This window comes from Bombus pascuorum, chromosome 13 (genome assembly GCF_905332965.1).
Source record: "Bombus pascuorum chromosome 13, iyBomPasc1.1, whole genome shotgun sequence".
In the NCBI taxonomy this organism is placed as follows: Eukaryota; Metazoa; Arthropoda; class Insecta; order Hymenoptera; family Apidae; genus Bombus; species Bombus pascuorum.
Genome location: NC_083500.1, coordinates 7,114,334 through 7,127,520, shown reverse-complemented (window position 1 = coordinate 7,127,520; position 13,187 = coordinate 7,114,334). Strand labels below are relative to the sequence as shown.

General features: G+C 34.5%; 1 protein-coding gene across 6 annotated transcripts in view; it reads left to right on the top strand.

The window, feature by feature from the left end:
• The first annotated feature begins 3,595 nt into the window (after nt 1-3,595).
• Nucleotides 3,596-13,187, top strand: part of LOC132913526 (prominin-like protein) — a 70,076-nt gene continuing 60,484 nt past the window's right edge. For all 6 annotated transcript variants that reach the window (XR_009659402.1, XM_060971936.1, XM_060971933.1 and 3 more), the window contains exon 1: nt 3,596-4,016. Coding sequence is in view for 5 of the 6 variants with exons in the window: in XM_060971936.1 (XP_060827919.1) it covers nt 3,611-4,016 (406 nt within the window). In the remaining variant the exon portion in view is untranslated. The remainder of the gene's footprint in view (nt 4,017-13,187) is intronic.

The window sequence follows — 13,187 nt, the reverse complement described above, 5'->3', positions numbered from 1 at the left end:
TAGATATTGAAAATGTTTCTAACAAGGAGTCATCTGCAAATTTGACGTTATTAAAAGTAAAATTAAATCGTCCGATTAAATCACAATTTGATAATCAAAATCCATTTTACATTTGTTATCATCGTGTCTTAATTTCAATCATTCATGTATTACAGGAGTAGATTCACCAGCCATCTATTGCATATTTAAGTACAAATCGGAAATTTAGTATAAAATTTAATTTAATTGAAGCTTTTTGCAGATCTGAAAGAATTTCATAGTTGTTCGTTAGAGATAGAAGTTTCAAGAAACTGGCGGCAAATAAAGCTCACTAGCTACGTTACTCCCGAAGAGTAGAGCCGGTGTTTCGCATCTCGAAGAAAATTCGGTCTTTAACATGCCATTAAATGAAACGTCGAAGGCTGCCTCAATGGCTATTCAACTTGTAAGCCCCGCTTGGAAAGTTCTTACTTTGAACAGTCTGGTACTCACTGCTATAAATTATAAACCTTTCTGGAAGATACATTCCATACTTTTACTGAATCTTAGCGGAGTGCAAAGTTGGAATTTCCTTCGTCGATGGGGCAACAAAAAATCAATATTTTCTAATTTCACAACGTGCACCGATATAAAATATTGCAGATTCCTGAAGTAACTGTTAACGAAAGAATTAATGGGTTTATAATATTAATATCAACAATCGAGATGTTTTCTTCGAAAAGAATAGATTGGTACGTTGCATGGAAGAATTCTAATTTTTATAAAATTCAGAATTTTTCATTCTGAAATATGAAATAAAATATTCTAACGATTAATTCGAAACTAAATATTCTTAGTATTTTAAACTTCAGTTTCCGTAATAAACTGATATAGTAAATATTCTAAACTTTGATTCCCATAAAATTAAAAATTTTTTATTTCAATTCTTATAAAATTAAATATTCTGAATTGCAGTTCCCATAAAGTTAAAAATTCTATATTCTAATTGTATAAAATTAAATATTCTAAATTCAAGTTCCCACAAAATTGAAGATTCTAAGATTGAATAAAACAAATCGTAGAGCTCGTAAAACAAAAGAATATATCCTCATCGTCATACAATTTTTTTTCCACTTCCAAGAATAAATGGCGATTCTGGTCGTATATTGCGGAAAAACAGATGCTCGATCTAAGTGATCGCTAGGCGGTGGTTTTCAGGTCATCAGAGAGCAGAGGCAACAGCCGATCGAAATACAGTTTTCGATGTCACGACCTGGATCCGCTGTTTCTGCGGTTTACTACGTGTTAACCGGGCTCGATGATGAGGAATGATAGAAACTCGGAGTTTGGCCAAACCAGTTCGTCCGACGCGACTCGTTTCAATCGTTCGCGCGGTGCTTTATTGCAACACCGTTACGATATGCAATAAAATGTCACGCTTTATACTCGGTAGCAATAAAAAAGTCTGCATAAAAATTGAAATAACATTTCCAGCAATCGTTTCACGCGACAAATGGCTTGCTTAAAAGCAGTTGTTACCGGACTCGATTTGCCAATTCCGCGAGACTTTCTTCTTAATTACAGGGAGTGACCTTTTCCACGACTTCTTTCCCTTTTCTTTATTTCTCTTTTTTGGTTGTTCGATTAAACTAGTCCACAAAAGTGGATCTCTTCGTGAAAGCTTGGCCAGACTGGTATGGATTGGCACCAATGAAAACAGCCAATTGCAGCTACACTCGTTTCCAACATTCTGCTTCTTCGACATCTCATGGAAAAATTTTTTTTTTTTCGATAAATGCAGAACGTGAAATTCCGGTTTAATATAGGTTACATATACTGGCAGATATAAATAAGTATTAGGTCACTTGTCAGTATGTATTACGAATTGAATAGTTTTCACTGCTTTCATTTTCTAGTTATTTTATTATAAATGTGTCATTCTATTGGCACTATGTATGAAATATTAGATAAAATAAAATTTATTAGAAAAATACGTGTAAAGTATAAAAGTGCGAAGAGTATGTGTTCTAATATTTGTGGTCAGCAGTGTATACCGATCATATTAAAGATTAGAATCTATCGAGCAAAGTGGTTGTAATAATCGGCTAACGATATTCATCCCAAACATGAACTCTACAGATCATAAACGTGTCAACGATGCTTATCAGCAACTCGAAATTGAACGCCTTTAATTGCCATGATAACTTTTCGTAATACTTTGTGCCAACTGGTTTTGATTCATCAAAGTTTCTGCACGAAACAAATTCGCGGTGCTTATCTTTTAAGTGGATTGTCGAACGATTATACAAGGAGTTAAATTATTCGAAGGCAAATTAATTAGATTTATCAAACTTAACAAACATGGAAAAATAGATCGAATCTTTCTGGTTATCAATTCAGACTAAATTAGTCGACAAGAATTATAAAATTGTATTATGTTTATTTATTTTACGACGCAAAATATGTATTTAAAATTACTGGAATGGAAAAAAATGGTTCATGAAGTGAAAGAAATTTTTTGAAATTAATTTCATATTAATTATGAATTTACTTTGCTCAATTTAATTTAATTAAATTTATCAATATAAATTTACAAGTTTTAAAGAACAAGATGATGAAAATAAACAAGATGTTTCGGTGCAGTGTCAACACAAGATTCTTTTAAGTAAAGATCTCTTGGAAAGTTGCATCAAGTCAATTAAATGACGTAAGAAACATCATGCATCTTTCGTCACGATTCTCACGTTAATTTGCCGTTGCTCCTCCTTTTGTCTTTGTAATTACCGCAGAAAAACAATCCTTCTATCATGCCCGTGACACCACAATTAATTAAAACACAATCTTTCGCGCTTCAGGAACAAGGACGCGCGTTTTAAACTTGTGGGAAAAGTCACGCTCTCCGATTGGTCCTTTCTCCAGACTCTCGAGCCTCCACCAATCGCGTGAGACCGCGAAAATCAATCCTTATAACCGGTAAAAATACCTCTATCACGTTGCTCCAGAATTTAAAAATACTCGAATGGCATTCTTCAAATTCCATTCAACATTATATCAATAAGAATAGTGCCAAAGTAGGTTACAAATCTAAATTAATTTGCGGAACATCATACACTCCTTTTCAACAGTAAAATCTGAAAAGAAGTATTACAAAGAATCAGAAAGCGATACAAAGTTACCGATGAAAAAAAGTATAAAGAAGATATAGAAAATGCGCGAGAATGAACAGTAAAAGTTCACAAGTGAACCAACATTAACATTAACCTCCTATTACAGAAAAAGTAAAACAGTAAATATTATATAGTATACCTATAAAAAGTAGGTGATAAAAATATATAAAGGATATAAAAGAATGCGCGAGGATGCGTCAACAGTAAAAGCTAGGAACAAATGGATCAGGCATGTCAAAAGAAACTTTTTATTACAGGAAAAAAGACATCAAATATTCCTTACAAAACATTCATTATAAATATTTATTATATAAAAATTACTACACAAGACTACAATTATTACAATACGAAATCATCGATAAAGAGAGTACATAAATATAAAAAAGGTAAAGAAAATACGCCACGGGTCGTTGAACGATAGGAACGAGCGGACACGAACTACGTACGAAGCTTTGCTTCGGCTCGAGTGCGGCGGAAGAGTGGGGATGGTTCGGTTCCGCGTGCCTGCGAGACGAGCCGAGGCATCAGTTCGTAGCGACGCGTCCTTGGCGCAAGTCGCTGTCATGTTTCTCGTACTGTTCGGTGGTTTTCGGCCGAGTGCCGTGGTGCATTATGGATTCGCGGTTTTCGGTCTGCTCCCTGTTCTTCTGGTGCCGTGTCCAGTTAACTGCCAGGAGACACTGACCAATCGGATGCGGGTGATCAGCGAGGATCTGGACCGGCAGCTAAACGGGATCATGGCATCGCAGGGTATCAACTATACGAGAACGAACACGACCGGGCTGCTCTACAACGCCACCACGTATTTCAACCCCAAGGGCATGGGCCAGCTGTACAACGTGACCAACATGTTCATCGACTTCGTGCAAAGCAAACAAGCCTATCCCGAGGGTGAGTGATAACATCGTTGAAGAATTTTGTTACAATGGTTTATGTGGTTTTATAGGTTATAGGTTATAGGGCTAGGGACAGGTTTTACGCGGCTTTGGTTACGCCCTGTACCGCGCGCTCGAAAATGGCCGGCTGCTTGTTGGTAAACAGATCGCTGTCAAAAAAAATATTAGAATTGTGTAATTACATGCTGGATGAAATTAAATTGGATTCATTCTCCAGATCTGTCGAGATTCTAGGGATAATTCGATATGGGTTTGGGTATATTATAACGTGGGAGGTTGTTAGTGGATTTTTATGCCTAAGCACACCGTGGATACGGTATAGGATATACTGCTGGGTAATATTGTAAGTTTATTTAGTTTTATGGAGATTTGTGTGATTTATAAATAAAGGTAGATATGAATTGTTTTGTGCAACTCGATTTACGTATTGTACCTTGTTTTGAATATATTGCTGCATCTTTAAATTACTATAACATAAAACTACCTGCAAATAACGGCAGTTAATTGCACGTACAAATAGTACTAAACGTACTTGATTTCGTAGTGTATATTTTCCGAATTTGTATGCGATGAGTTGTTGAACGAAAAAGAATGAATAGTTGCAGCAATAAATGTATAAAAATTCGTAGCCCAGCTATAATACACACAAGCATGTAATACAAAACTCACTTTCAGAGTATAGTCCTAGCAATAAATCATTGAAAACGCTAGAAATTAAATCGAACGTATAATTCTATCTTGCAGTGTAAACGCGTAATTTCGTTTCAAAACACAAGTGTACTCCGAAACGACGTTTTTCTTCTGCTTGAGTTTATGTTGTTATGAGAGATTACGAGATTGCTTTTACAAGAGAGGAACATCCTGTGATCTTCTGTTATCAATAAGCTCATTCACTCCAGTTATATTTATCACCAAGGATTTTATAGACCCCTGTATTTACGTGTTTGACCGATGAGAAGCTATATTCTCCGAAAAGTGAAAGGAAAACACGGTTGTATTATTATTATTATTGTCTCTGTTACTCCAATATTATTGGATTCCTCGGAGCACATATTTTTGGGCTTTTTTGTTAATCGATTCATTCCATTACATTCTATGCATCCATTATTTCCATTATTTTCTCTGTTACTACAAGATTCTTGTATTCTTAACGTTCTCCACAATCGATTTATTCCATTGTACTGTGAAAAATCTTAAAAAATCCAGTAAGTACGTTCTTTAACCGAACAATTTTTCTTCAATTTTCATCGATTATTAGAAAGTGTATAACTTTCCAGGAAGAAAATAACATGTTATATCTCGATGAGAAAAATAAGTCAGGAACACTTAAAAAAATAAAATGTATTATTTAACACAGGTTTCGAGGAATTTCAAAAGCTGAAATCCCGAAATTCCAGAAACGATGCAATGCGTTCGTCAACTCGACAGTTTTTCCTCAATTTTCATCGCGACGATATCAATCTCTCCCTGTTTCGCCTTTCGATTGATCTCGAATTGGCCAGAAAAATTCCGTCCTTTTTTTCACAACTCGTCGGCGTTTCCATCGGATCCGACATTTCAGGAATTCCCACGCGAAACACAGCGTCGATCGTTGGGAAAAAACGGCGATAACTTGCTGAACTATCCGGATCAACGACCCTTTCGTCGCGTTTAACGTAGTAGGAACAGAGGGCCCGCGCATCTATATCAATTCTAGCAGGAAGTTGATAGCGAGCGTTCGTCATCGTCCAACCGACCTGACATCGCGTCGTCTACCATACTCGTTTCACCTCTTTCCGCCTCTTCTTTGCCAGTAATGCATTACTTCACCTCTTCCTCCCTTCCTTCCTTCCTTCCTGCTATCGTTCTTCATCCAATTCTGAAGAGCATTGACAATCGAAGGAGCTTCGTCGGTGATCTATTTATTTGCCAGCGGTCTCAGTGGCTCTCAATCTCTTACTCCATTTGGTTAAGAGAAGCCAAGGAAACGTGTATCGATTAACACACGCTTCGTGGTTGCTGATGAGACAGCGTTTCCTTGTAGGAATTTTAAATCTCAGAACTTTCGGTTAACGCCTCCATTGCCACGAATTCTGTCTAATTCGATTAAGATATATTTTAATGCGCTATTATATATAGGTATATTAATCGATATACGTTATACTTAAAATATATTGCTATATTAATATACTATTATACTGTATACTACTATATAATATACTATATTAGTATATTCTAAGTATAACGTGCAACGTATTGTATTATTTATTATATTATTATATATTATTTTTTATGTATTGTTATATTTAAGTGTGTACTATCAAGTATATTGTTTAGAATTATTTATTTTACCGTTTTGTATATATTATTTATTATTGAGTATACCATAAAGTATATTAATATTGTGTTAGTATTAGTATTAATATGAAATGTACTATAGTACAGTACTATATAGTATACAGTATAGTACTAATTGCAGAATAATATATTGTACCTGGGCACTTTATCTTTGACAATGTTTGTTTTATATTCGCTATGGATTTTTACGAATTTTTATATTTTCATCAACGTGATCGAAGAATTTGGAATGTAAATAGGTTTCATGTACTAAATATTATAGTAAATATTATATTATGTACAGAATGTCAATAGAAATAATACTATCTAAAATAACTCTCGTTACCCATTGGTCTTATCGAAGAATTTTTCAAGCGCGAGTACAATGAAACTTCAGATATAGAAAAAATATTTGAAAAATCCATGTCGCAAAAGTTTCACAAGATATTACAAACGTAATGAATGCTACGAGTGCTGAATGAGTCGATGAAACTACTTACTTTTATATCTACAAACTACTTCAATATCGATAAGATTTGCGTCAAGAATAAAACGATCGAACGATCAATGAAAGGGACGAAAATGGTAGTTGATTCGAAAGAAATTGTTGTCGTGGACTGCCAAGCGGAAAATCGGCTTCTTACAAGAATTCATGCGAAAACGATCCGAGCGTGGATCCGCTCTCGTAATTTCGAATCATTCGAGCAACGAATTGTAGCGTTGTATGTTCGCATACTTTGTACTCACGCACGGAAACACGCGTTTCTTTTGGCAAATAGAAAATTGATCAATCGATAAATTAATTTTTTAATTAAATTAAATCGATTAATTGCTATCTGTACAATACGTTTTAGATAAGGTGGAATTACAGTTTATCTAAAGTGATAGAGAATCGTGGAGAAATATTAACATATATATATGTAGTTTGAAATAATGAGACTGCACAAACACATTTATCTTCTTGTTTGTTGTTCCATTCTAGAATTTTTATATACAATCGTTATCGTAATTAATCTTTTGTGTTGCAGATTTCTATGCGTTCATATAGGAAACTTGAGGGTACAAAGATACACAGAATGTGCACGATTTGTCAAAATGTACAGAATATCCGAAATGTAGCACTCTGTGTAATTTTTGATAGATAAAACGATTTTCTACCTAGGCCTCGTTTCTTCGATTATTATAAAAATATGAATTTCGCGTAAACATACACACTGTATTAATTATATTAATTAAGAGTCGATATTCACCTTCTTTTTATATTTAAAATATCCACAAAAGTATGAATTTCTCGAGTATTTATAAATGTGAAAAATATGAATTTCGCATAAATATGCACACTGTATTAATTATATTAATTAAGAGTCGATATCCACCTTCTTCTTATATTTAAAATATCCACAAAAGTATGAATTTCTCGAGTGTTTATAAATATGAAAGATATGAATGTCCATTGGATTCATAAAAATATGGATTTTGTATAAATATGCACACTGTACTAATTATATTAGTCAAGAGTCGAAGTCCACATTCTTATATTTAAAATATCCACAAAAGTATGAATTTCTCGAGTATTTATAAATGTGAAAAATATGAATTTCGCATAAATATGCACACTGTATTAATTATATTAATTAACAGTCGATATCCACCTTCTTTTTATATTTAAAATATCCACAAAAGTATGAATTTCTCGAGTGTTTATAAATATGAAAGGTGTGAATGTTCATTAGATTCATAAAAATATGGATTTTGCATAAATATGATAGGGTCCGATAATTATATTAACGTAGAGTCGGCAGCGACAGATGGAACTGAGAAGTTTTATTAGGCTCTCGGAGTTGCTTCTATTACTTCCGTGGTACGAACAATTGCGTCTTATTAGCAGTTATTGTTTTATGAGGCGAGCAAGCGTCGTTTCGCTTCGTTTCTTTTTCCTTTGTGTCTTCTTCGCGTTATATACGACTTTGCGTCTTGTGTTAGATCTGAACGCCTGCTAAAGTGTTACATACTGCGTTATAGATAACGATCGAATCTCGGAAGATGGTATGAATCGGTCGTTTATCACGCAGCGGTGTAGCAATGTTACTTCCAGATTGTGCAAAATGATCATTAAGATCTGTATATCGATTGTTCGAGGTTGCGTTTCTTGATAAGAGCTGGCGAGAATAAGAGAATGACACTAGCGATAAAGTGATCGACTTGAGAAAATTGCGACAACCTCGATCATTTATGTGTCACATTATGTATATGGATGATAATAGAGTTTATCTGTGTTCTCTTTTCCTGTTTCAATGACGTGTAGTATCCTGTACGTTCATCGATATGAAATTATTTATGAAAATTAAGTTTTTAGCAGGAAAATTTATATTTAATAGAAAAATCCATGTTGTTTCTAGACGCTAAAATATATAAATATTATTTGGCAATATCATTTTTTTTTTTTGTATACTTCTCCCTTTTTATGTGAAAGATGCCATTGTTTCATTTCTCCACTTGTGAGGCTTCTAATTGATATTGCATGTTTCAATTGATAGACATCAAGATATGTACATAATTATAGAGATTAGATAGTCACAATGACTTGGTAATATCATTTCTTTTTATACACTTCCTTCTTATGGGAAAGATGCAGTTGTTTCACTTTTCCATTTGCTTTTTTAATTGATGTTACAATTGTATGTTTTAATTAATAAATATCGAAACATATACATAATTACAGGTATTAAATATTCTCCATGTTAGATATTCAGAAGGATTTGGTAATATTTCTCATACTTCTCCGTTCTTGTGGAAAAGTGCACTTGTTCCACTTTTTCACTGATTGCGCCTCTAATTGATATTATTTAAATCGTCTGAATGAAATTAGAAAGCTGTGGCATTACATCAAACAGAAATCGAGAAGTTCAAGGTTAGGCTCGAGTTATCTCAAGAGTAAAAATTCCAGCAGATGTATATCTACCTTATTAACGTGATTTCCCCCTCTGAACGCTTGAATTAATTATCTAAATTGTTTGGATGAAATAAAAAATTAGCTTACACGATATTACATAAAGCAGAACCTAGAAAGCTTAAAGTTAGAGTCGAACTATTTTAAGAGTAAAAATTTCAGCAAGTTTATTTTATCCATTTTTACATTGGAGAATTTAACAACAACTTTGACAAGATTTTACATTTTTTTTCCCTTTCTTTTTTATCTTTATCTTTGGAATTTGAACACGATTATACTTTTTTTTATCAGGAATTAGTATACAAATCTGAAAGAATTTCCAGTGCCTGTAACTCAATCATCGGGACGTCGTAAAATCCGTGAAAAAGTTGATCAAATTTAATACCTTTCTCGCGTCCCATTGACGCTCCGCTTTCTCGTTCGATTTTATTAGCGTTTTCCACGAAGAATCGTTACGTAGTGGCTATTGAATCCGAACGATCGTTCTGAATGGCGACAGTACACGCGTTATCGATCCAGCTTCTCGCACAAAAGCATCGTCAATCTGGTGTTTCCTGTACGGGCGAAGAGCTCACGTGGCATTCGAACGATGACGACGGTCTGACAGGGAATTTTTCGCCACGTTCGATATTCTCCAATCAAAAAAAAAAAAAAAAAAAAGAAAGACTAAATTTTGTAATATCAGAAATACCTCGGTTCTCTTGCATAATAATTTACCAACTAAATGGCCTGCAAATTATTGTTTCGGTGATAAAACACTCTCGTACTCTAACGAATGCCATACTTCCATTTTTCTGTCGGACTTTCAGCTCTGGTTTTAGTTCTCTATCGAATTTCGAGTTTCTGAAAAAACGCAGCGTCGCTTTTGAAAATAAAATTCAATTGTTTACAGAAAATTCAATTGATTTGAAAAACAGGATTCGGTTATTTTTACTCTATGCTCCGAGGTGAATAGCGTCTATTGTAAATTTCCATAGAACAAACTTTGAAAATCTGAAACAAAAAGATTGACAAATTATTATTATTATTATTATTCACGGGTATATAACGCGCTTTAGTATACAGTTCGGTTACAAGTCGTTTGTGCGTGACAATACTCTATTAATATTATACCTGTTGGAAGATTATGAACAGAAATGCGTTTCGAACGACATGATTTATTGGCGTTGCTATAAACTACGATTTCTTCCTTTAGCGTAAGAAGAGACGGTACTTCGGGGCACATGACCGTGCTATTTAGTATTTTTTACGTGCCATCAGAGTAGGTCAGGCGTAATCCAGCTACGCGATCAGACAGCTGTAAATTTAAGTGATTTTTACACGTAATAAGAACAAAGTTAGACGACTTTTGAACGGGGAAGCTACCCTGTACTTTTCTCAAAATTGGGCAAACGTGTTAACGACAGGGAAGAAAGCGCGATTGAAGGAACACGGCGATATTAATTCGAAGATCGGCATCGTAGAAGAATCAACTTTTCCGAAGGAAATTCCATTGAAACGCGGGAATATCGGACTTGAGATTTGGCAAGGCAGTAAATTTCTATTTCTCGACGCATAGCGAAAGCGGATCGAAGCTCCGTCACGTCGGCAAATAAATCACGCCGACAACTTTTAATTCCGGTCCCGTTGCGAATTTTCAAACGAACCGGCCACACTTCTTTCATCTTTGCTTAATTGAAATCTGCTGGTGGACAAACGGCTGGAAAAACGCGAGGAATTTCATCAGACGGCTTATCGGAGATACATCGCAAGCGATCGAGATTCTAAATTAAAATCCGAACAAGGAGAAACTAATAAATAAAAAGGAAGATTGCAGTAATTAAAAGAGAAGTTCGAAGCATCGCAATTTAATTCTTCTTTCGGTCTTTACACTTTGGATGCTTGCATCCCTTTTTTCGCTCTTCACGCCGGCTTTAATTTATTCTTCGATTCTTAACGCCGTATTCTTCTCTTTTCTTAGTGTCCCTTCGTCTTTTCCTTGTTGCAATCTTCTCTTCTATTCTTCTTGATATCGAAACATCAGTTTTTGTTCGTCAAAATTCTATTTCTCGGTATACCACCGTCGTTCTCTTTGATATTTTTCCACTGCTCTTTCTGCCGCTGGCGTATTTTCCTTTTCTTAAATACGCTCTCCGATGTGCACTATCCTCTGCATTAAAATGAGTTTTCACGTTAAAACAAACATCCATATTTAAAAGAAAAATTCACTATTCATTAAGATATTATAATTACTACGAGTATAATTTTATACAAATTTATTTAAATGTCATGCAGATCTAATCTTTCGTCTAATTATAATTGAAGCAGTGGAAGCTGAATAAAAGTTCGTTTCATTTTCTAAATAATGTAATAAGCCGTTTGTACGCTTTGTATCGCTGCTTCGGATCGATAGCGCCTAACTTAAAAGATGCTAATTTTAGACGAGAGGCTTTCCAAAATTTATATTTTTCTTTAAATACTAAAAACCGGCCTTGTTAGTACAACTGTCCTTTGACGCACAACCGGTGGATATAAACGTCCCGTTTGATATGATAAAGATAGAAACATAATGTGGAACTTGCACTCAATGAAAGCAAATTGGTCATTTTTTTTTTTTTTTAGATTTGTCACTGTCAATACCAAGCAGCGATATATTTTTGTATATTGTAGTCTTCTCTCTAGATCTTTCTATGTGATGATCGCAACAATTATGTTTGGACTAGATTATTTAAATTGGGGATTTTTAATATCAATTTGTTGTTCATATTTCATGGAACAACAATAATTTCTGTTGAGTGATACAAAGTAACGTGACGTATTTTGAAATTCATTATTCTGCTCACTTATAATCCATCAATACACCAGCTGACGATTAAATTTCCCATAAACGCGAGATCATCGGTGTCGTAATTAGAATATTACGATAATTCTCAGATCGTATTCAGCGAACTATGATTTTCTCGCGACGAATGCTCGCGAAACCAAAAATTCGATAATCTTGAAAGTATTATAATACCGTAATAATAATTCATAAATCATACTTTGTTTAATCCACACATTGTACGATAATCATTTGTTGCCGAACTTCGAATGACGTTTGAAACGAAATATGCATAAACTTAGTACGCATTCGACTGCCACGAAGAGACAATGCGATACAGTTGCACCAAAAAACAGAGTTTGCTTAGCAAACAAATTTCAACGGCAGACACTTGCCAGTCGCTCGTTTACTTATCGCGATAAGATTGATGGAGAAGGTTTGGTGAGAAGCGCGCGTGCTGCTAATCGTAGAACGTAACTGATAATTGAAGAAAATAGCCGATAATACTACGTACTTTAGCTTAAAAGTTTCCTATTAGACGATATTAAAATATTTAGTTCCTCGTTTATTTATTTATTTTTTTTTAATTATTTTCTGAAGTTGTTTTGTAAAGTTTCTCTTTAGTTAACGTGCCCTGTCTGTACAGCAGTTTTTGCTTTCCAAAATGACATCGAAATAATGTAAAGAAGGCGAAGCAGTCCAACGAGAAGAGAATATTTTACATCGAACAAATAGGCACGAGGATGGAGTAAAAAGACGAAGAACATGAGATTTCTCGGATCCTCGACTTTCCTAAAATCGTAGATAGGACATTTCTACGAAGAAAGAGAAAATATCTGTGGCCACTGTATATTCAAATATTTCAAGTTCCTTGCGTTTCTTATTTTTTACACGGCTAAGAAATTGTAGCTAAATATTCCACATTGAACAAAGACGCGCAAAGATGAAGCAAAAAAATGAAAAACGGCGAGTGTTCTCGGATCTTGGGCTTTTTTAAAACTGTAAATAGGACGTTTCGACTAAGGGCGAAATAGTCTAAAGAGAAGCAAATAGTCTAAACTGTCTGTTTCGCCGGACAAAAATCTGAATAATACATGCGT